We start from the raw sequence: 25,475 nt of genomic DNA, 5'->3' as shown, positions 1-25,475 counted from the left end.
CTTACCATGCCACAGCTCGGTGGTCCGTGAGACCACTGAGCCATGGAGGCTGGGCACTGTGCTAGCATGGGTGGCTGGTGCTGGGTTAGCATGGGCGGTAGCCTGGCGGTGAGGCTCGCAAACGTGCCTTACGACAGAAGCCATGGCACTGAGCCCAGGATTGGGCTCTTAATCATTACCTAACCATGGATATAAGCCAGCTGCTTCAATCCAGCAAAGATTAGTCTTCTACATGTGTAGTTGATATGGATGCAGTTACTTTATATCCAGTTACTGTGCATCCTAATCCATACACTGCAATGCTTACCTAAAGCTATAGGCACAATGCCACTCACCTCCTTTGCATCTTGTTACCCTTAGTATGCCATTAGCATACAACCCCTTTACCTTATTAAGGGGTACTAACTATTCACCCAGCTAGTTTTCTGTGATCAGGGCTGGATCAAGACCAGATATTAAACTGGGGGATTTTTTTTCACCTTTTTGATCTCTGCTATAGTAAAGGAACACATAAAGGGAACATAATCATTTTTCACTACTGAAACAAATCAACTTTTTTTTCTAATATGTCTTCTGACTAATGAAACAAAATTATTGATAAAGTAGGGAATTCCTTAAAGTAACTCTTTACTTGCCTGGTTATAACCCTTGCAACCAATTACATGTGCCCAAACAGGCTTTGGGCGAGTTTCTCAATCACCAACTCCCTATGCCACGTAGCAAATCAGATTTGAAACAGGAGGGCCTTTCAAAAGTAGTATTTTAAATGGTATGGGGAACTATTGTATAAAAAAAAGGGTAAAAATTTTTAGGGGATTTCTGCACAGACCAATTAGTATCTCCGTAGATTTTGGCCATTACTTTTAAAAGAGAATAGATTAATTCAGAGTTACACTTTTGGTTGAAGTTATTCATCCTTTTCTTTGGCTGGTAATGTCAAAATCTAAATAATTCAGTACATTATCCACAATATTTGATATTGACAAAAGCTTGACAGTGGTGCATAAGCTTTACAACATTCTACATTCCAACATTTCCAAGTATTCTAATAAAATTTAAATATTTAAATTACACATTCTGTAGCTGAAGTGTCTTGAATTGGGACAAATTAAGGAATAGGACTTTATCACATAGGTTCTCATATTTCATTTTTATATAGAAATTAATTAAAATCTGAGGTCAATCTACTTCTAAGTTTCAGTATTTGCTACAGTATCCACTGGCTCTACAAATCTCTTACCTCTCTCAGGAAGAGAATAATCTGTGTTTACTGATTGTCATTATACACACTACTATAATGTAGTGGCCAAAATTATCTGAGATTCACCTCAGACCCACAAAGCAGCTGTATTGCACCTGCTGCCATCTGAATTATTTTTAAAAAATGAGTAAAGATGGCCAAATTTATTATGTATGTTTCACAAACTAAAAAGAAACAAAAAGTGTTCAACATCACTAATTATGCGTCTTTGTTGTGCCTTTTGGAGAAACAAAGTTTCCATGAAAATACTAGAGACCTTCATGTGAAAACGACCCTAACCAACAGCCATTCTGTTGCATATTTATACTGTTTGTTGCTGTAACAAACATTAACATTTAATGTTAAAAGAGAAGAAAAAAGCCAATTACAAATTCTTTACGTGATACTGCAATAGATTAATTAGTACAGTGTGGAAGCAATATTTTCCTCATCTGCTTTATCCATAATTTATTCATGGCAATTGGCCCTGTTTTCAAGTTTAAATTTTTTGTCTTGTACAATGTACACTTCCTGTGCTATTCCTCCAACTTGGAATACTTATAGAAATCAAGACTGACTACATGATTTCCTGCTCTGTAACACACTTTAAACAGCCCACTTCCGTATCTTGAAAGGTATGTAAACTTAAGTGCAGCTCTAGGCATTAGTATAAAGTTCCTTCAGAATTCTTCCATGTTTGTTGAAACATTGGGGGTTGCTGGATTCGAATCTTGAGAAATGGCTGCAACTGTGACAATCCTTGGAGATCCAAGAACCTCAGTAACTGAAGAGTCCAATTCACCTGAGGTAACAATAGCAAGGGCTGTTCCCCCACCCTTCTTGTTCTGATGAGTTTTTACATGCTTGGAGAGATGGTCACTTCGCATAAATCTTTTACGACACTCTGGACATTCAAATCTTTTCTCACCTATTTAAAAAAAAAATGTGACTCCATGATTTAATGGTTCAATAATAACTTTTTCTACTAACATTATGGGGCAATTATCTAGATGATAGTGGTATAGATGGTAGTGGTAATCAATAGTGGTATACCATTTATTTCAACTGGTGAATTTATCTTTCTGTTTTAACATCCTAAAAAACAGATTTGCCAGGTCTCCTAGGGTGTTTACATAGCAATACTACAGAGAAATTACATGTCCAGCCTATTTATGCACTGATTTTTAATACATGGATTTGACTCAACAGGAATGGCCACTGCAAATGAGAAGGAATGTGCTGATCCCTGGAGAAGGGGAAAAATGCACCCCTTTAAAATCAGTTTAAAAAACTGAACAGTCTTTTAACAATAAACCAGAGGCTTTCAGAGGATGGGAAGGGTAGTGGGAGCAAGCCAGGCATCACTCAATGTCACAGGCAGGGGCAGGCAAAGTGGGGAGAAAGCAGGCCATTACAGGGAAAGGAGGGAAAGTTATTTGTAGACATTTATCTGTAACTTTCATACTCATAGAGTTCAAACTTGGGTTCTGATGGCCTAGCAGCAATGTGCTTTACAGCAGATGCAAAACGTGATCTGCCATTCTACGCAGCCTGGCCGCTGCCACAACCAGGGGGCACTGCATAGGGGATGGGTAGAGAGGAATGGGGTGGAGACCAAGGTAGAGAGGGGGTATGTCGAGGCTGGGAAGGGGGGAAGTATCGGCATTGGCAATGCCAATGATATCCTATCCTCCTTCCCAGCCTCGATCCACCTTCCTGGGTTCACTTGGACTTGAGTCAGCTAAATTGTTGGTGCAGGTCCAAGTAAACCAAGCCAATGGAGGTTTACCCTGGGACAAGGGAACAAATATTCCCCTACTTTGTGGAGACCTCCATGACCACCCCTCCCCCCCTTGCAGGATGCAGCCCCAGGATTTTGATAGGCTTGAGCTGTCAATTATATTTACAACTGGATCCCTAGTAAAGATCCAGTAAAGGTCATAAATGACCACAGCAAATTACATTGTATATGCCAGGGACTGCTGTCAACAACAGATAACACTTTTAAAGGAATGGCTTGATAAGGTTGGGTAGTATCCAAAATCATTATCAAAATAGCTGAATTTCATTTATCAAATATTGTAATAATAGTTCAGTATACCTGGTCATAAAATTTGCTATCATTTATAAGTTGAGCCAATATAAATACTGAGGATTGCAGCTATTCTTTTACTCATGCAAGGAGAATTGCTCATGTGGCCATTGTCACATAAGCATTTTGCACCCAGAAATCTAAATGGAATTCTAACTGGCTTTGTGCTTGTGCAACACAATACATAAGATGTCACACATAATCCTCATTGTACCTCATTGTGCACCTCAAAAATCACACGAAGAAAAGCCCCAAATTCCACCTTTTCGGATTATGTTCTTTAGGATACAACTCTGTGTATATTGTTTAAATTATTTAAAATACGTTTTAAAAGCTCTGTTGATATATTTTTTCTTTGCATTAGTCATACATCTATGGTGCATAGAGCAGCCAATTCCTAGAGCGTAACCATTCCTCCCTTTTCTTCTCCAAAAGATCTGATGAGAAATCACATTTTTAAGTTCTTTTATTAAAAAATTAGAACTCCCACATTAGATATTTTCCAAGGTATAAAATACCCTTTACACTGTACAGACAGCTCACTGACCTGTGTGGGTTCGCCTGTGTCTTTGCAATTCATCACTCCTTGTAAATCTTTTCCCACAGAACATCCAATTGCATATAAATGGCCTTTCTCCAGTATGCCACCGAAGGTGTGCTCGGAGATGAGATGTTTTCCCATATACTTTTCCACAACCTTCAATGTGGCAGATATGCTGTTTCTTTTTTCCTGGCTCATTACTGCCCCTATCAAACACAAAAAATGAACAGTAATGCTAAACGGAACTCAGGAAAAGTACCCAGTATTCAGATAATCAGTTTTGTCATGAAAAGAAGTAAAAATCATTCAAAAACAAAAGCAACACCTTGGATGCCTAATATCTGACTGCTATCATGGTAGTTACCTTCCTTCTCCTTCTCTGCAATTTGGGCACGAACAAGCAACTCTTCTCAATCTTTTGCCAGGCTGCACTTCTGCATCAGAACCTTGCTGGGCTTGTTGCAACTGCACCTGAGTTATCTGGTCAGGACTAACAGCACCAATTGTTGCATTAGCAATGCCTCCTACTGCTACAGTTACAGGAGCTATTGTGGCTTGCTGTACTTTCACTCCTCCATCCTGTCCTTGTTGTTGACCTGTAAAATAAGAAAAACTTGTATCATTTATCAATCACATCATTGCCATCCTAGGTACTCCATTACATGATAGAGAAAACTGACATGAGATTTTACTTCACATGCAAAATATTTTGGGGTGGACTTCCCCCCCCCCCCAAGCAGGATAATTACCTTGTTGTGAGCTGATTTGGGTGCCTTGGAAATAGTAGGAAAGGCGGATAGAAATATTTTTAAATAAATAAATACAAAACACCAGATACTGTACATTAAATAAGGAAACCACTGAGTTCTCATAAATATATTGTGATACTTTCAAACAGTGGGTGGAAAAAGGTTCTGATAACAAAATGACTGCATTCCTTAACTTAGACAAGTTAACTTGACTGCAGTGCTATAAAACCACTGTAAGTAAAGCTTGCTGTCAACAGTGGGCAAGTGTCATGGAAGAAAATTAAAGTGTTAATAATAAAATTGGGCACCACTTCCAGAGCTGTTGTTCTTTAATAAGGTTTTGTGAGTTTAATGATAATATTAACTGACACGTTGCAGATAAGGATGAATGGTATTCTAATAATTTAATAATGTGACAATGGGATTACAGTACTTATTGGAAACCCAGGAGCCTCTCTCTCTCTCTGAAAGGTATTCTGCACCTCTGCACATGCTCTGAAAGGAGAGTGATAATAGGGGCAGGAAAGCAGGATATGTGACTATACAGAAAAACCAGCTTTAAAGATGCCACACTTGGAAGGAAGCGAACACAGTCACAAAAATGTGGTCAGACAAGAGTGGTGGATAATGACAGATTCACCTAACAGATTATTTCTAATTTCTCCTTTGGTGTTATGCATTGCAAAGTATATAGAAAAACGAGACTTGCGGAAGGATAATTAGCATAGCGTCTGTGAAGTCCAGTATCACTAACTTCTAGAGCAGGGGTTCTCACACATTTAGCACTGGGACCCATTTTTTAGACTAAGAATCTGTCAGGATCCACTGGAAGTGATGTCATAACCAGAAGTGACATCATCAAGCAGGAAAACTTTTCACAGTCCTAGGCTAACATCCTACCCACACTTACCCAGGAGTAAGTTCCATTTAATAACATTGTTAGAAGAATAAACATAGTAGCTTGTTAAAAGTACATGTCTGTAACATTTCCCCAAATGTAGTCACATACCATGGTAGCATCAAGTCTATTATATTAAAAATAAAATATTGAAATGAATGGGGACCCACCTGAAATTGGCTTGTGACCCACCTAGTGGATCCTGACTCACAGTTTGAGAAACACTATTCTAGAGCAGGCATGTCCAACTTCAAACAGGTCGTGATCACAGGTTGTGATCTACTTTTTCTGGCCAAAAGTGCCGGTGATCTACCACCATGAAAATTAAGTTTCAAATTAGTTTCAAATTAAATTTTAACCCAATAAAGTTGGAGGATTCCCCCCCCCATTTTTAATGAACCTTCTGTCATTTACTTGGATGTGATCAGCTGTTAAGCAAATTGTTGGCAACCTTCAGTCTCGAGAGACTATGGTATCGCGCTCTGAAAGGTGGTTTTGGAACATCGTCTAGTGTGGCTGAAAAGGCCAATTTGGGAGTGACAATCCCTTCCACAACGGGAGCAAGTGCAGTCTGTCCCTGGTCTGTCTCCCTGGCTATGGGCCTTCCTTCTTTGCCTTTTAGCCTCAGACTGTTGGCCAAGTGTCTCTTCAAACTGGGAAAGGCCATGCTGCACAGCCTGCCTCCAAGCGGGCCGTTCAGAGTCCAGGGTTTCCCACCTGTTGAGGTCCACTCCTAAGGCCTTCAGATCCCTCTTGCAGATGTCCTTGTATCGCAGCTGTGGTCTACCTGTAGGGCGCTTTCCTTGCACGAGTTCTCCATAGAGGAGATCCTTTGGGATCTGGCCATTATCCATTCTCACGACATGACCGAGCCAACACAGGCGTCTCTGTTTCAGCAGTGCATACATGCTAGGGATGCCACGTTTTCCAGACTCACAAAGAGAGTCTGGTCCAACAAGAAGCTGATGGAACATACCAAGATCCAGGTCTACAGAGCGTGCGTCCTGAGTACACTTCTGTACTGCAGCGAGTCATGGACTCTTCGCTCACAACAGGAGAGGAAACTGAACGCTTTCCACATGCGCTGCCTCCGACGCATTCTCGGCATCACCTGGCAGGACAAAGTTCCTAACAACACAGTCCTGGAACGTGCTGGAATCTCTAGCATGTATGCAGCATGTATGCACTAAGCAAATTAAGCAAAAACAAAACAGAGAGACGAAGATCCAGTAAGAACTGCGAGGGGAAATGGAAAGTACATTTTTTCTTAAAGTTTTATTGAGTAATAACTTTCTTTAATTGTCTTAATAACTTTCTTTAACTTTTATTGAGTAATTTGTGTTAAATTTAGGTCAAGTATTGATCCAGGCTGATCTTGCACAATCTTTAATATTTCGCTCTTGCTCATTAGTGAGACGTCTGAGCCTGCATTTCATCCACCAGCTTTTTGAAGTTGGGTGAATATTGCATGAGGGCCAGTCTCAGGGAATCCTGGAGATGTTCATCTGTCATGTTGGAACACTGTGTACTCTTTGTCATTTTCAGATGGGAAAACGCAGATTCACACAAATAAGTTGAACCAAAACAGGAGTGTACAGCTTCACTGCATCTTTTCAAGTTGGGAAATCTGTCTCTAGGCACTAGCTTCCAAAATGATTCTTGCTCAGCACGGGTCTTGCGAAAAATGTCATTTTTAAGGGTTAATATTTCGTTTTCAAGAGATGGCTTGTTCAATGAGTAATTTTTACTGATAGCAGCTGCAGTTACTTTAATGCCCACATCTACTTTGAATGGGTATGACAAGTACTCCACAACTGTTCCAATTGTTTGGAAGTCACAGAATCTATTTTCGAATTCCTGGATAACGGATCAGATTTTTGTCACATACTTCTTGTTCTGAAAAACAAAATTTGGATATTGTCCCAGATGGTCCTGCATATTAGGAAAATGATCAAAAGTGTTGTTTGCAAGGTCAGTCATCATTAGCTCAAATTTGCTCTTGAAGGATGAAACTGTACTCATCGTCTCGCCAATGCATTTGTTTTTACCTTGTAGTTCAAGGTTCATATCATTTAGTTTGCATGTAAAGTCAGCAAGAACTGCCAGATCACATAACCACTCCTCAATCTTCCAACTCTGCTTGGTCATCTCCCCTCTCCTTCAAAAAACTTTCATTCAGCAAATCACGAAATCTTTGCAGAAATTTGTGCCTACTTAGCCACCTTACATCTGTGTGCAAAATGATTTCCGCTGCCCCTTCATCAAGAGTAAGATTGAAAAGCTGTCTTTGAAGTGATCTTCCATGAAATGAATTTACAATTTTGAAAGTGATGTCCATGACAGTCTTTGTATTGAGTCTCTTGCTTGCCAAAACTTGCTGGTGAATGGTGCAGTGGTAAGAAAGGAAATCTGGGAAGTCGTCATGCTGTCTACAGAGGACTATGAAACCGTTAACCTCACCTGTCATTGCTCTTGCTCCATCAATAGTGATGGAAACAAGTCTATGCAATGGAAGATTACACTTTGTCACAAAAGAATGGAAAGAACTGAATATTTCCTGACCAGTAGTTCTCCCTTTTAAAGAAATCATTCCAAGTAGTTCTTCTTCTTGGATGGTTTTCAAAAACCATCTGGATAAAGACTAGTAACTGGGCTATGTCTCTTATGTCTGTAGATTCATCCAGTTGGAGTGAGAAAGCAACACAATTTGAAACATCCAACAATTGTTCAGTTGTGTCTCGACACATCTTTTCTATTCACCTCACGATGGTGTTTCTTGACAATTGTACTTCTTGAATAGCAGCTATGATCTCTTTCTTATTTTTAAATCCTTCAAAAAGATTGTCAGCTGCTTCAAGAAAACAATCTTTTACAAATTCCCCTTCAGTGAAAGGTTTGCATTTCTTTGCGATCAGGTTGCTGACCTTGAAGGATGCTATGGTTGCATTGACCGAATGTGACCTTGGCTTCACCATCAACTGTTGCTGAGTAGCCAATTTCGATTTAAGTTCTTTGAGCTTCAGTTTACGAATTTCACTTTTGGTGGAAAATCAGCATCAAACTTATTGCTATGCAGAGCCTTATAATGACGTTCCAGATTACCCTTTTTGGGCAAGGATACTGGGGCGTTACAAATTAGACAGCAACACTTGTCTTTCACCATGATGAAGAAGTAGTCCATTTCCCATTCATCATGAAAGTGGTAGGTTTTGCTCTTCTTTGGAACACTCATCTTCGTTATACTGGGGTGGATGGATGTAAGAAAGCCAAATCTGCTAAGTTAGTATAAACACTGGCTGAATCTGGTCTAAAAGTGTCACTGTCCCAAAGTATTAAAGATCAACAGGAACTGAAGACCTCTGGATGATGTGCAATACAAGGATTGGTGATGCCAAACCCACACATGCAGTTCTAAAAGTAAAAATAAGAATTCATCATACTGGCACCAATCATCAAATACCACCAAACAATCAAAAAAACTCAAACACCTGTCCAGCAAACCAGATAAAATCAAATACCGCCAAACAAGTTCAAATATCACCACACGTGATTTAATAAATTCTGCACACAGTGTGGAATCAATGCAAAAGCAATGCAAAATAAAATTGCAGTGTAGAATCAACACAAAGGCTAGGCAAAATAAAATTGCAGAGGCAAGCAAAAGTCACAGTGGTTTGAACCAATTCGAAGGCAAGGCATAGGCAAGTTAGAACAAAATTGGAAAAGCTCGCCAAAATCACCAAATTCTTGACACTTTGTTCTGTCTGCCTGAAAGTGTTTAATGAAAGCGAACTATAAAGCAACCAACGACCAGCACACGGCACAACTAATACGGTAAGTGTATTCAGTTAAAGCCCGGCCGAATAGATATCACCCGGTATATAACACACTTCTAAGGGGTGTTGGAGCGGGGGCAGGAATGGGTGATTCTGAGAGGCAGGAGACCAAGTATGACGCGGGGCCTGTGGCGTCTTGTTGCGGGGCACGGGCCCCCTGGGGTACCCACAAACTATTGGCACGAAAACAACAAGCGCCCCCAATACACCCGCAGGCAAGATTCCCGCAGGCAGGGAGACAGGGAAAGGATCAGCAGCGGCAGCAAGCCCTCGGCAGATGACCTGCCGGCACAAGCTCTCCCCTAGCAACAGGGCGAGCTGCTGGAGAGATGGAGCCAAGTGCGGCTGGCGATCTACCCCTGACCCCTCCATGATCTACAGGCAGATCGCGATCTACCTGTTGGACATACCTGTTCTACAGTTTCTGAGAGTGTCAATAAGCATGTGGATAGGGACAACTCCAGTTGATGCTATATGTTTGAACTTTCAAGATGTTTTTGACAAAGTAAGCCACCAAAGGCTCTTAAGTAAACTTCACATTAAGGGGGAAACATGATTTGTCCTTTTACGGATTGGTAATTGATTAAATGGGTATCAGAAAGTAGGAACAAATGGGAAAATTTCATAGCGGAGGGAATAAACTGCCTTGGGTGCCCTTCAGGGAGAAAGGTGGGATATAAATCAGATAAATAAAATAAAAAGTGGGATCCCCCAATGACTGTTTCTTTTTACCTTGTTCATAAATTATCTGCAAGATGAAGAAAGCAAAGAGGCCATGTTTGAAGATGATACAAAACTATTCCGAATGGGAAAAACCAAAATAGATTGAGGAAAAACTCCAACAGGACCTTTCCAAATTGAATGGATGAGCAAATAAATGGCAAATGAATTTCAGTATCAATAAGTAGAAAGTGTTGCACAGTGGGGGAAAACATCTCAACTTTACTGATGGGATCTAAGTTGTCAGTGATGAACTATGAAAGAGATGTTAACATTGTGGTGAATAGCTCAATTTTATTGACCCAGTGTGCAGCAGCTGCACAGAAGGCAAACCTCATGTGCGCAGTCATAAGGAAAGTGATCAAGAATAAGATTAATATTATATACATCTATAATACAGCCATATTTGGAATATTGTGAACAGTTCTGACCATCACACTTCAAGAAAGACTGCAGAGCTGGAAAAGGAAAAAAAGGGGGTGAAATCATCAGAGGGCTGGAACACATTCTTTATGAGAAAAGGTGTGGTCGGTCTGTGGAACTTCTTGCCGCAGGATGTGGTGCTGGCGTCTAGCCTAGACGCCTTTAAAAGGAGATTGGACAAGTTTCTGGAGGAAAAATCCATTACGGGGTACAAGGCATGATGTGCATGCGCAACCTTCTGATTTTAGAAATGGGCTATGTCAGAATGCCAGATGCAAGGGAGGGCACCAGGATGAGGTCTCTTGTTATCTGGTGTGCTCCGTGGGGCATTTGGTGGGCCGCTGTGAGATACAGGAAGCTGGACTAAATGGGCCTATGGCCTGATCCAGTGGGGCTGTTCTTATGTTCTTATAAAGGTTGCAACATTTGAGGCTTTTTCACTTGGAAATAGGGCAAATAAAGGGGACACATGATTGGAACAATTTTGCATGGTGTGGCGGGAATAAACATTTTCTCCCTCTTTACAATACTAGAGCCAGGGATGATTATTGAAACATTAGTGGGAGATTTAGGACAGACGAAGGGAAGTGCATCTTTACACAATGCATAATTACATACTCTGGAATTTGTTGCCACAAGCTGTGGTGATGGTCACTAGTTGGCGTGGCTTTAAAGAGAAATGGAACAAATTAACTGAGGGCAAGCCTATCAATGGTCATGATGGCTATGTGCTACTTTCAGGTTCAGCAGTAGTATGCCCATGAATAAGAGCTGCAGGGAAGCAGTAGCAGGATAGTGTGTAGCAGTGTGCCTTTTTCTCCTCCTTGTGGGCTTCCCAGAGGCAGCTGGTGGGCCACTGTGGGAAACAGGGTCTGGACTAGATGAGATTTTGTTCTGAGTCAGCATGTTTTTCTTATGATTTTAAAATATATACACTGTTTCTCAACGAGATAAAAAACGCAGAAAGCAGTTACATAGCTAAATAAATGGTTCCCTGTCTCCTAAGGGCTCATCTAAAATGATTTTTTTTGGGGGGGGGGGAAACACCCGCAGACAGCCACTAAGGGTGTAATCCTAACTCGCACTGGGACAGACAGGCCAATAGGCCTGCGCTGTATCCAGCGCGAGGTAGGTTGGGGCTGGAGCGCAACTCAGAGTAAAGGGATTTTATTCCCCTACCCCGAGAAATGCCCCGGGCAGCCCTATGGGGCTACTTGGGTCTGCGTCCATGATTTCACCAGCACAAATCTCAGCAGCCCACGTAAAGCTGCTTGGGCTGGGGCCGGGGGTTAGGATCTGGCCTACGCTGCCTTGGCTGGTCCCACCTTGCACTCAGGCCTGATCCACCTCCTGGGTCTCCCTCCCCCCACCCAGAAACGACCCCTCTCCCAACCTCATTCTGCCTTCCTTCCACCCTCTCCCACCTCCTGTGCCGGCCTGCAGGCAGCACATACTGCATTCAGATGCTGTGTCTGCTGTGAGGCCTGAGCATGTCTGTGCACTGGTCCCCTTCCTCCTGAGTCACTGCAAACATGCTTTAAAGTACGTTCACAATGGCCAAGAGCTGGCACAAAGGACTTGTGCTGCTTCAGGGGGAAATAGAAGTGCGCTGTAGGAGAGACACTATACTGGAATGAATAGGGACAGTTGCTCTCCCTCTGCTAAATATAAGAGATGCACCATTTAAAAGGTAATTCTTGGCCTAATTAGCAGGGCTTATGTTCTCTGAGTAGTGTGGAATAGAATCAACTTTCATTTTCCACACTGACTACAAGACCCAGGTGCTAAAGTATATGAAAAATAATTAAGATATGAAAACATGCATATGTGGATTATTCGGAAAGTGAACAGTTATGAGTGAAGGACACTTTGAGAAGACCCGCCATACTGTAAGTGGATTCAAATTACAGAATTCCCTTTCCCAGATGGCCCAAATGCTTCAGGTATAGGTGACTTTAAGAGTTTAGTGAAGACATTTCTTTCTAGCAGGTTTTTTATTTAAAATTTGCTGCTTCTGTTTTTAGCTTCTATCCTGCTTGTGTCTTTACAGTCATGGTCTTTTAAATGGTTTTCCTTTTAAATTGACTTTGTTTAAACAGTTTTATTGTTAACACTGTGTGCCACCCTGGTGGCCTCTGCCAAGGCAGAAAGACAAAACAAATTTTTAAAAAATATATATATATATATGTAGACCAGAGGATAGAGCTCTTTATTTTCTGTAACAGAGTACAATTGCTATATGAAAAATGCAGCCTGTGTACAGGCTATAACTATAACTGTGTACAGTTATACTGTGTACAGTAACTGTGTCACTATAACTGTGTACAGGTGGGGAAGGGAAGAAAAAGAAAGTTGCAATGCTTAATGGGGTTTCTAAAGAGTTGCAGTACTTAATGGGGTTTCTAAGAGGTGCTCATTGTATACATACACTTGTATATACAAGTACATACAAACAATGCAAACTACATGTCTTGCATTCTGTGAAGAACACTTTGTTGTTCTCAATTTTTTTTTTACTTATCTCTGCAAAGGCATTCTGGCCACCTGGCATTCTGGATCATGCCATGGATCCAAGTCCAAGGAGAGACAGAGGGATTCTGGGGCAGGGTTATGGGGACAGGATCTGGTCTGTGAGAGTGCTGCTGGATAACACTCTCTACATTCCCTAGTACTTCTCTGGAAATGCCTCAATCCTACCTGCCCACAGCCCTCCCCTGTCACCAACTTACCAGTACTGGCAGAGCATCCAGTCAAGTCTGGTGCATGTGTGGACTTACTGGCTGTTTCTGTAAGTGGCTCTATCGCACAATAAATGCATAAGGCCCATAGGATTGTGCTGTGTATGTCATTACAACTGTGAAAGAAATTAGCCACATGAAGCCAAAATCATGTAACAAACAAATACTATACAGGTGGGCCCTCCGTTTCTGTGGGGGATCTGTTCTCAAATCCCCCATGAATACAGAAAATTGTGGATAAGGAAATTTGTAATCTTTGGCCCCTTAAACTCTCCAAAGGGGACTGGAGGAAGCCTGCAGAGGCTGCATGTATCCGCTCATGGATTCTGCAGACTTCAGAATGGTTCGCAGATGCAAAAAAAGTGACTTCTGGTTTTCTGAGCAATGGTCTGGTCACCTTCGGATGGTTCAGGTGGGGCCACATCTGGCTCAATGCGGGTCCAGGGGACCCGCGTTAGCCAGATCGGCAGATGTAAAATCTGCAGATATTCAGGCTCCAACTGTATAGGCGCCCCCCCCCCCGTATCCATAGGGGATGTATTCCTGGCCTCCTTGCAAATACCGAAAACCACGGATAAGAGAGAACCCTATCTCCACAGCCCCCCATGCCCTATTACCTTTGTTTAACTTTGGGCGCAATCCTAACCCCTTATGTCCATGCTTTCCAGCCACTGGCATAGCGGTGTCAATGGGACATGTGCTGCATCCTGCATTTGGGTCTCACTCATGGAGGCCTCCTCAAAGTAAGGGAATGTTTGATGGAAAGCACTGACATAAGGGTTAGGATTGCGCCCTTCATTACACTTGCATGAAAGGTCTCTTACTTTAACTAAACAAACAGGCTGGCAGCCTCTTGCAGTTACAATTACATCTCTTGCTTTAACAGACAAGCAAGCAGACAGAACACTAACAGGAAGCAGGCAACGTTCACTTCTTGCTCATCTGTTAAAGCAAGAGATATACAGTAATTGCAAGAGGCTGCCTGCCTGTTTGTTTGGCTAAGGCAAGAGACATCCTGCCTGACTGTAATGGAAATAAAAAAAGTTAATGGACAAGCGGGCCACAGGGAACTATGGATAAACCGACCTGTGGATACTGGGGGATGCCTGAAAATACTACCATCTCAAGCCTCCTTTTTCTAATCAGAATCAGTCTCTAAAAGGTCATTAATTTCCAATTCAAAACTTTTTTTTTTTTAATTCTATGGACTTCAGAGAACTGAAGATCTGCATGGATTGAAACTTCTCCTTTTTCATGTGTTAGCTTGTTTCTTGATTTGGTGTGTATATTTCTAAATACAGACATTTCTTCCACATTCTGCAATAGATGGAGAAACCTGAACAAGGCAAGAGGATTTGGGAACTTTCAGGTCCAACCCTATACCACTTTCCAGTGCCAATGTAGCCTCTATGCAGCCCTGAAGTAAGGAAGCAAACATTCCTTGACCTTAAGGAGGCCTCTCTGACCCCCCCCCCCCGCTGTGACCAGTTTCCTTCATAAACAGTAGGGTTGTAAAACTTGTTTCATACAGACAGCCAAAGTTAGCATTCATGCCGCCTGCTTACAACCGGAAGTGACACAATTAAGCAAAAACTGACATCATTAAGCAGATGATGGCCAGAAATAAGCAGTTTGTTCTCACACAGAAACTCATTAGCTGCAAATTACAGAAGAGAAAATGTGCAAATCTTGTTCCTATTTTCAAGATATGAGAGTCCAATTATCATGCTGAGAGAGCCCAATTATCATGGGGGAGGATAAATTGCTTCTGGGGACTGTATTCAGCCCATGGGCCTTATGTTCGACACACCTGATATACAGAGTATTCTGGAAGACTAAGCTTGAGAGTGATAACTGAATTACAGTTAATTCAGTTATCAGTTAATTTACCATATTAATTCTAGAATTCAGATCTGCTTATCCTGAGATTTGCAGCATTCTAATGGAAAATTTGTTTTATCCTTTATTTTATCCATAGGAGCTAAGCTGGAAGTCCTGAGCCCTTAAGGTTTCATTTTTCCTTCTAAACCAGGGGTGGGCAAACTTTCAACTTTAGGGATCCTAGACCTTTAATAACTGTGTAGAAGAGGGAATTTCAGCAGGCGCAGTCTGTCATATCATAGATGATAAGCATAAGGATCTCTAAAGTTGAAAGTTTGCCCACCCCTGTTCTAAACCTTTGTCTCATAGGTTATCTTCTGAATCCATTACATCACTAGCTACCCTGTCAGTTAGGTATGAAGTCTTTATTTATCAGTCTCCTTTTTCCCATATTCCATCTTTCACGACTGAAACTCAGTAATTCTCCCTGTGCAACTCTGTAATAATCCTCTTTCCTATCCTTAGCTTTGGCTTGTGTACTGGTCATCATTGCCCACTGCAACCTTCTTCTTTTGAGTCTTCCTTGTCTAACCTTAATTCTCTCACCTCTATCCAGAACCACAGCTTAAATTCCAGCAATCTTGCATTTAGCCACTGTTCTAGAAGGTTATGTTGGTGATATGATTTAGCTAAAACTGGGGGCAGACAACTAGGGTTGAGATGTGAGAATTTTATAAAGTATCCCCATAATTATTTGCCTACATAATCAAAACATTGTTCAGAACAATACTTTCAAGATTTCAACAATACCTTTCACTTTTCTGTTGTGATGTGTTTCCCCAAAAACCTGTACTGGATTACCTTCCCCTTCCCCAGCAAGCAACACAAATTCCTTGTCATTACCTTGAAAGTTTTATTCCAATTTACATGACTATGACCCTTGATCTACTAACAGCCATTCTCAGCTATTCCAAGGTATCTTAATGACTCCACCCATTCTCCTTGTTGTCCCTTATCCCTGAAATGGTTTTTGAACCTCACAGGAAAGACAAATAATGTTCATTACTAACATTCATTCATAAATAATCTCAATACAGGGATGGAAAATGACAAGCTCAATAGGCAGACGAAACCCAAACATTTAAGATAATAAAATCTCCAGGTCAGAACTTTCCACACTTGGTGACTGAGCATTAGAATGGCAGGTGAAACACTAAGTGTGAACACTAAGTCACACTTCTGAAGAGATTGTAAAGGTTATAGTCAATGCAAAGGATGCCTGCACAACTTGAGTTACACCAAACTAAACCAGCAGTCCAATCCTAACTTGCGCTGCATCCAGGTTGGAGGCAGTAGTGTAGCTAATGATCATGAAGCCCAGTGCCAAGCTCAAAATGTTGCCCTGGAAGTGATGTCACATCCAGAAGTGTCATCACGCCTGGACTTTTAAACAAGTGAAAATTAGGAGGAACCCACCTCCTCCCCCCAGCAGCTCACCACCCACTTGCTCTGCTGCCTCCCCCCAGTCAGTGCCATAGCTAAGGCATCTATCTGCTACCTGAGGTCAAAGAACATTTTGTAGCCCCCCCTCCTCGCATGATAAAATCAAATTTAATTAAGGAAATAAATAAAAAGTTATTGGTTCCATGCTGTATCATAACATCTCATTGACACTCAGAGCAGTCTCATAGGTCAGTTTGGAGTAAGGCAAATCCACTTTTTGTTCCACAAGACAGTTGCGTTTTCATTTTCTGGTTAATTGACCATAACTTTTGATAGAATACAGGTATTCCAGTGCTGTTTGTTTCATTGCAATCTGCATTAAATTACCTTTCCAGTGATATATAACATGATGGTATTATTCATACATACCAAGATTTTCATAATTTTGGTCACTAGTGTCAAGCTCAGCTTGTTGCCCCCCTAAAGCTTGATGCCTGGTGCAACTGTTACCCCCTGCACCCCCTTAGCTACACCACTGGTTGGAGGTCTCCTTGAAGTAAGGGGATAAATATAGAGTAGCCCTATGGGGCTAGTTGGATCCCCGCCAGCTATATAGCTAGCAGAAATCTGAGCAGCCTGGTGTAACAATGGCTGGCTCAGGGTGGATGGGTTAGGATATGGCGGAGGAGGTCGATAGCTCATCAAAGAGAACAACCTTGGCAGATTTAGCAGCACTGCTGATGGGCTGACATGTATGGCTGGTATTTAGTCAGCAACAAGTTCAGGTCTGGGTAGAGAATGATACTGGGCAAAGAACAGTAGTTCTAAATTGAAGTGCACTGTTTAACATCCTTATATTATCTCTTGCTGTGCAAGGAAAGGTGCAATAACCTTTATTCTTAGCCTGGAAAAATATACCCACTTTATGCCACTGGTGTTTGAAGAAGGAAGGAGTCATCATTCTGGTTTATTTTTTACATTTCTGGTTAGTAAGATTGACTGAGAAGCATTTTTCCTTGAAGTAAGTTCTAGGGGAAGTAAGACCTTGTATAATTTATGAAACAGTCCTTGGTTTAAAATAGATCATCTAGAGATTTCTTTACTCTCAGGTGAGTATTTATGAGCCTTTAAGACAGTGGCATGTTCAAAGAAATATGTCCCGGGCACAAAGCTTACTATGGGATTAAATGAAAGATATATGACTTGTTGGTGAAGTGCAATTTAGGAAGCAGAAGCAAATTTTATAACTCAAACTAGGCTGAAATCAGAAGGCTTCCATCTGGACTGCACAAACTATCAGCTAAATATTAGCAGGAAAAGATGGACCCTTCAAAAACAGAAACATCACAACATCATTAGATAAAGTTGTGGAATCCACAGTGGCTCAGTCAATCTGAAGCTAAATAATCTTACTTAAAGCTAATTACCATTTCAGCAGAACTTACTTTCAAGTGAGTGTGTTTAAGGCACCAATTCTAAACACACTTATTTGGGACCATTAAGCCTATTAAGTCTCAGTTAGATTTCTAAATAAACATACTTAGGATTGTGCAATAAGACAATAATATTATTTATGCCTCTGCAGGTCAGTATTTTTCTCTAACCCTGAATTCCCAACCTATGGGTTGTGACCCCCAAGGGAGTTGCAAAGTGTTTTTTTTTGGGGGGGGGGGTCACCACAGTTATTTTTGGTTGCAATTACAGGTGTGGGCCACTTAATAACAGGGATGCATTCTCTTATCCCTGTTGTTAAGTGAAGGGAATAGCACTGCAGGATTCTCAAGTTTCCTCCTCAGAGGTCGCAGCGTGATCCATTCCCTCTAACCCCCACATACCTTGCAAAGTCTCCTGATTGCTGAAATGGAATTCCTGCTTCCCTAGAGTGTCCTGATGAGCACAATTCCTTGATCTCCAAGATACCTTGCAAAGTCTCCTGATTGCTGAAATGGAATTCCTGCTTCCCTAGAGTGTCCTGATGAGCACAATTCCTTGATCTCCAAGATCTGCAGAATTAAAGCTAGTGCAACCTCTTGCTGCTGTTCAGTGCATGCCTCACTTCTGCTGATCTCAAAGATAAAAAAAATAACACTCAGCAGGACATTCAAAAGGAAAGCGGCTAGTTCAGCAAGTGAACACGGGCAGGAGGTCTGGTCTAGAGGGTAGAGCCTCCATTTGCCTGAAGATAACATCCAAAGGTTGCCAGTTCGAGGCCACTGGCACTGTTAACAGCGAGACGTTGAAGCAGCTGACAAGCCTAGCCAAGTTATTCTGAGTTATTCCACCTGCTCTTTGGCCGCTGTCAGCCTGTGTGGGAGGAAAATGGAGGCCAGAATGTGATACCAGATCATAAAAGATCCATCTGAAATGTTGTGGTTCTTGAAAGACAGAACCTTCCTCAATTGTAAAAATCCCTATGTAAACCGCCTTGAATTAAAGTCCAAAGAGAGATCCGATGACCAAGAAAGGCGGTATATAAATACCTGTATTCACAGTCCATACAAAGTCCAGCTGAAATGTCTGCGTGACTTCCTCTTTGCCGACGAAATGCAGCTGTCACCACCCACACTGCCAAAGATCTCCAGCAGCTCATGGATCGTTTTAGCAAGGCCTGCCAAGATTTTGGACTGACAATCAGCCTGAAGAAAACACAGGTCATGGTTCAGGATGTGGACTCACCTCCCTGCATTACAATCTCTGCGCATGAACTGGAGGTTGTCCATGACATTGTGTACCTTGGCTCAACGATCTCCGACACTCTTTCTCTCGATACCGAGCTAAACAAACACATCGGTAAAGCAGCTACCACGTTTTCCAGACTCACAAAGAGAGTCTGGTCCAACAAGAAGCTGACGGATCCAGGTCTACAGAGCTTTTGTCCTGAGTACACTTCTGTACTGCAGCGAGACATGGACTCTTCACTCACAACAGGAGAGGAAACTGAACGCTTTCCACATGCGCTGCCTCCGACGCATTCTCGGCATCACCTAGCAGGACAAAGTTCCAAACAACACAGTCCTGGAACGTGCTAAAATCCCTAGCATGTATGCACTGCTGAAACAGAGACGCCTGCGTTGGCTCGGTCATGTCATGAGAATGGATGATGGCCGGATCCCAAAGGATCTCCTCTATGGAGAACTCATGCAAGGAAAGCACCCTACAGGTAGACCATAGCTGCGATACAAGGACATCTGCAAGAGGGATCTGAAGGCCTTAGGAGTGGACCTCAACAGGTGGGAAACCCTGGCCTCTGAGTGGCCCGCTTGGAAGCAGGCTGTGCAGCATGGCCTTTCCCAGTTTGAAGAGACACTTGGCCAACAGTCTGAGGCAAAGAGGCAAAGAAGGAAGGCCCACAGCCAGGGAGACAGACCAGGGACAGACTGCACTTGCTCCCAGTGTAGAAGGGATTGTCACTCCTGAATCGGCCTTTTCAGCCACACTAGATGCTGTTCCAGAACCACCTTTCAGAGCGCGATACCATAGTCTTTCGAGACTGAAGGTTGCCAACATACATAATTATTATTATTCTGCTTGGATCAGGATGCTCCTGTTGAGCATGGATGCTGGATCAGGATGCTTAACAATTACATTAAATAGTAAGAATTATATTTTGAAAGAATATATTTTAATGAGTTTTTGTTACCCCATTAAAATGCCTTTTAATGCAAATGTGGCAGGGAAGTCACTTCAACGGTTGTGGCTCTGAGCAGTCTATTCTCTGCCCTCTTTGGTGATTGGTGGGAGACTGCTTGCTTGGTAAGACACTGGAAGTGATCAAAGATGATTTTTTTTTCCTGAGACCTCATGGACCACAGGTTGGGAACTAGTGATCTAGATCAGGGATCTCCAAACTTTTTGGTAGGAGGGCCACATCATCTCTCTGACACTGTGTTGGGAGCCAGGAAAAAAAAAATCAATTTACACTTCAAATTTGAATAAATTCACATAAATAAATATATTTAGAGATGGAACTTATATGAATGAATAAAGGTCTTGCAATAGCTCAAGGCCCATAAAAGGCCTTGCACAAAGCAAGGCTAGCCTTGTCTTTGCTGCTGCTGCCGCATCACAAACATCAAACAGCAAGCAGTGGAGGGAGCCCTCATCCCGCAGCTTACACAAGAGGTCAAACTGTCATCCTCACACTGAGAGCAGTTGCATGACACCACCATGGGCTCCAGCAAGTCTCTGGAGGGCGAGAGGCTCACTGAAGACTGGGGGCTCCCTGCGGGCCAGATTGGGAATCCCCGAGGGCTGCAAGTGGCTCCCAGGCCAGGGTTTGGGCACCCCTGATCTAGATGCTAACTTCCACTATATGTTATATAGGATTGATAGTGCTAACTTGGAAGCTTACAGTACAATCCTAGCTACAACTACTCAGCAGTGTCCCACTGAGTATAATAGGGCTTACTCTCAGATAAGTATGTTTAAGATTGCAGTCTTAAAAGATTATCACTTCCAGCATCTGATTAAATACCAGCCTGAATTCATAGCATTCAGGATGTTGGAAGGCTTTTCTGCTGGATTGGATTTAGATGGCCAGATCTCAGCCACTAATGGCACAATCTTGAAGTGCTGATGGGCTGGTGCAGGTCCCTTGTGCTGGCCCACTGGTGTTGAAAAAGTGCTGTAAAGCACTTTTGCATCACCAGAAGAGCAAGGTCTGCGCATGGATGTGTGCTGGCCTCTGGAGACTGACATGGGACCCACTCAGCCAAAACAAGCGATAAGTTCGCACCAATTGAGTCAGGCCAACTCAGGCATCTGGAGGGGTGTAAAAAAAGCATTTTGGGGCAGGGCAGGACAGCCAGCAGGTGGGCCTGTGGGCAGGTGGGGGTTGAGTGGGGGCGGGATCTGGCACTTATGCTGGATCCTATCCGCGTTCCTGGGCAGCCCAGGGCAGCTCTGAGTAGCCTCATTGGGGCTGCTGCAGCATTTCCCAGGGTAAGGGGACGCAATTCCCCTTGCCCTGGGCTGAGCCACTTTTGGCTCCAACCCTGCTGTGGATGCAGGGCAGGCCTGCTATAAGGGTTTTTTAGTATATGCTTTAGACCAGGGGTGCTCACACTTTTTTGGCTCGAGAGCTACTTTGAAACCCGGAGAGCAAGGCCCGGAGATCTACCAGAGTTTTTTTTACAATGTTCGCGCCATCATAACATATAACATTTATGTGTACAATGTATGTTGGTGTACCTTGAGCCCCACTGAGTATAACAGGACTTACTCCTGAGTAGACATGCCTAGGATTAGGCTGTGAGGCTGCAATCCTAGCCACACTTACCTGGGAGTAAGCCCCATTGAGTACAATGGACCTTACTCCTGGCGTTTCCTCCCAGAGGCACCTGAAGGGGGGGGTCGGCACTCCGCAATCTACTCATTTTGCCTCGCGATCTACCGGTAGATCACGATCCACCTATTGAGCACCCCTGCTTTACACCAGGGATGGCCAAACTTGCTTAACATAAGAGTCACATACAATAAACTTCAGATATTTGAGAGCTGAACAAAACTTCAGATGTTTGAGACGTAATATTTAAAAAACATTTAAATTCTTAAATATATTTAGTCACCATGAACATTAAACTTATATTTTAATCCAGTGGACTCTCAGTTTATACCTGGTAAATTACAAAGCTTGAAAGTTTCTTATTTACCTTTTATATTAATTGTGATGCCAAAAGGAGCTCAGCCAACATATTTCTGAGAGTTGCACATTATACGTCAAAGAGCCGGTGTGGCTCATGATAGATTTTTATAGCTAATGTGTTTCTGAACCATCTTGTCACTTGTATCTAGTAGTTACAACAGCACAGGTTTAAATAACACTAAATCTTCTGTTCCACCTACTTGGTCTAAAATTCTATCATCCAATCTACAAGAAAATACTTTTCCAAATTCAGTTCTACATCTTGTTTGGTTTCTTTACACAAGACAGCACAAACCAACATATGTTCCCATGCAGCTAAACTGCTACTTGCTCTTTAACACTTTATAATTTGCTAGAACTGCCAGCCAGTAGAGGTTGCTTTCTGCTCCTCTGAACAGATTGTTCAGAGGCAGCAGCATTATAGTTAGTAAATTTATAAACTATAAATTTATAGTTATAAAATTATTATATATATAGTGCAAACAGAATTTACAAAAGATGAATATAGCGGTGGTTTTTTTCCCAATTGACTAGATCCTGGAACATATTTTAGTGAGAATTTTGGTTATTTGAAACACAGTAATGATCAACTAATTGGTCAACTAACTGACCAACTGATCAACTAATTGGTAACATTAAGTCCTGAGGTCTCTTCAACAGTAGTATGTAGTGTTGAATATAATTTTATGTAGCTGTTTTATTGTTTACTAAGAGCATTTTCTACTGTTTTAAATCCTTTTTATGGTGGTTATTTCTTTTGTTCCAAATTGCTTGGACTGTAATTACTACAGAAAAGTGGGATACACATGAAATAAATAATAATTCCAAGCCAAGTTGTAAACAGAAAGAACAATTAGAGTTTATTAATAAATTTAATATCTTAAATGATTTGTACAGGTGAAGTCTGAAGATAGATCTGAGTGTACTTCAGAAAACATTTGCTGGACATAATGATTACTTCAAAAATAACAGCAAAAATTGGTCCCCACAATCCATTGTACATCAACATCTTTTTTCAATAATATTTGAAGGGAATATGATATCCGAAAACATGCAGTAAACAAATTGCCAGGAATTACAGCCAGTTTACCATATTTTCAGATCTTTGAATAACCTTCAGATTATAAAAGAACATAGTCTTTCTCCATAAATGTAGATACATAATTTACTGTAATGTCTGATGTAGCCCTGATTCAGCCCCTCTGAACATACAAGTTTCCAGAACACAGAAGGCCCCTTAGTCAGCATATAGTACAAGTGACACAGGCAAGAGGTCACCTTTGCAGCACTCTTTTTCATCCAGCCTTGCCCAGAGCTACAGTAGCATTGCTTACTCTCTTACACTGCCAAAGACAGATAAGCTGCAGTAGTTGGTGTGTTTCTTGATGAAGCAGTGCACAGGTACAGAAAAAATACTGCAAGAAATATCGCCAGCCACTGCCATGTATTCGCTCCAGATTTCTAGAATCACTAAGAATTTATAAGTAGGACAATGAGGAACCTGGTCCAGTTGAACAAATGACACCTACATTCTCCTCTTTTGCATCTACCATTCTTCACAGTTATCATTTTGGTTAGCAAACCTATCACTCTGACAGGATGCTATGAAGGGGTTGGTTACCCCGACACATGGACACTTTAGCCTAGTGCTTCCCAAACTCCTACAAGGGAGTTAGAAGCACTGTAAATGTGTGCAAGGAAGTGGCTATGGGAGCAACATAATCCCCAGGACCGCTGTGCTGCCAGTGTGTGTGTGTGTGTGTGTGGGGGGGGGGTTTCAACTTACCTGAGGGAGTGCCAGCCTCTGGGGGGGGTGCAGGGAGCACCCCCGGCAGCAGTGCGATCCTGGGTATCCTGTTGATGCCTTTCCCTCTCTCCACCCCTTAAAGGGGCAGGAACAAGTGCCTTCTTGGATGGTGGGTCGCAACCCACCAGTTTGGGAACCACTGCTCTATCCTGTCTGCAGAGCATGACAAAGTTCCTGAACTCCACTCTTCTCCTTCTTTGGCCCAGCTTAGTTAAGTGAAAGAGCTGCTGTTTCATTCTCTCTCGCTGCTGTAGCTTTCAAAGCCATAGCAGAACCAGAGTACATTTTCTTTGGTTGCAGAATCCTCACTACCAAACAGTATAGAGGGGAGTCACACAGGAAAGTTGTTACAGGTGCCTAAATACACTGTGCAAGCAGCCCTTTCCCCTCCCCGTCGGAGCCATTCTGGGCAGTGAAAGCAAAATGGAGGAGACATCTCCATTTTGCACTCACAGCCTGGAATGGCTCTGAAGAGGAGGAAGAGGGGCCACTTGCATGGCAATTCAGGTGCCTGCAAAAACTTAAGACAGACAAGCCCTCTAGCTACATTACTGCCACCAAAAAGAACATGAGATGGTTGAAGCCATCATCTGCATAGCAAAATCTGACCCAGGAGGAAGAGACTGCTATCAGTAAACACAGACAAAACTCCAGGTACCAGCGATGAATTTTCATTTCCCAAGTGACCCAAGAGCCAGCACTTTTCCAATCATGATTAGAACATGAAGAACAAATTATAAGTATTTCTCTATGAAACATTCTACTGAAATCTATTTCTGAAGATACACTGACTTTATAGATGTTCTTTAATGCTTTCCAGAAGTACCTCATTAATTTCTTGGGTATAATCACTGTGTACATTTGAATACACACACCCATCTTCAGAACTTCAAGATTGTTTTCAGAAATCAGGGTGAGATGTAGAGAAATTCCCTTAAGACAGGTGTAAACTTTCCAGGAACCCCCTGCGGATTCCAATATCTGGATTTTTCAGCCCTCCAAACCTAACCAAAACACAGCTCTGGTCAGGTCGAGAGGCCCTTCTGAGTGCCAGGGAAGGTCCCCAAAACTGGAAGGTCCTTCTACTGCCTCCCCAGCCATCAGAAAGGCTTCCAGACCTGACCAGAGCACAAATCTGGTCAGGTTCGAAGGGCTACAGGTGGCACTCCCCACTGATATTCAAATCCGCAGGTACAAACTTGTGGAGAATGTGGGCCAACCTGCACCTTGAAATTTAAAATAGTTTGCAGTGCCCCTGTAAATTCATCAGGGTGCCATGGTGTAGTTCAGGAACAGCAGCCACAAAATATTTCTGCATGGTTGAACCAGACCTCTCTAGAGGTTTAAAATTACAGTAGAACCTCTTTAAGTTGACCACCCAAGGGACTGGAGGAAATTGGTCAACATAGGGAGGTGGTCAACATACGGGAAAAAAGGCATTTAAATATTATCATGTTTGGCTCCCAGGACAACAAATGCAAGGCCAAGTTATTATTTAGATTGGATTTTTTTTTAAGTTTTAT

At 42.2% G+C, this 25,475-nt stretch overlaps 1 protein-coding gene across 1 annotated transcript in view; it reads right to left on the bottom strand.

The window, feature by feature from the left end:
• SP4 (Sp4 transcription factor) overlaps positions 1-25,475 on the bottom strand; it is a 42,603-nt gene continuing 17,128 nt past the window's right edge. The window contains exons 4-6 of the mRNA XM_066627965.1: positions 4,238-4,469; positions 3,880-4,079; positions 1-2,168 (exon numbers count right to left, since the gene is read on the bottom strand). Coding sequence (XP_066484062.1) covers positions 1,921-2,168; positions 3,880-4,079; positions 4,238-4,469 — 680 coding nt within the window. The 3' untranslated portion in view covers positions 1-1,920. The remainder of the gene's footprint in view (positions 2,169-3,879; positions 4,080-4,237; positions 4,470-25,475) is intronic.

This window comes from Tiliqua scincoides, chromosome 5 (assembly GCF_035046505.1).
Source record: "Tiliqua scincoides isolate rTilSci1 chromosome 5, rTilSci1.hap2, whole genome shotgun sequence".
NCBI lineage: Eukaryota > Metazoa > Chordata > Lepidosauria > Squamata > Scincidae > Tiliqua > Tiliqua scincoides.
Note: the sequence above shows the minus strand (reverse complement) of the source record. Positions and strands in the feature narration are given on the sequence as shown.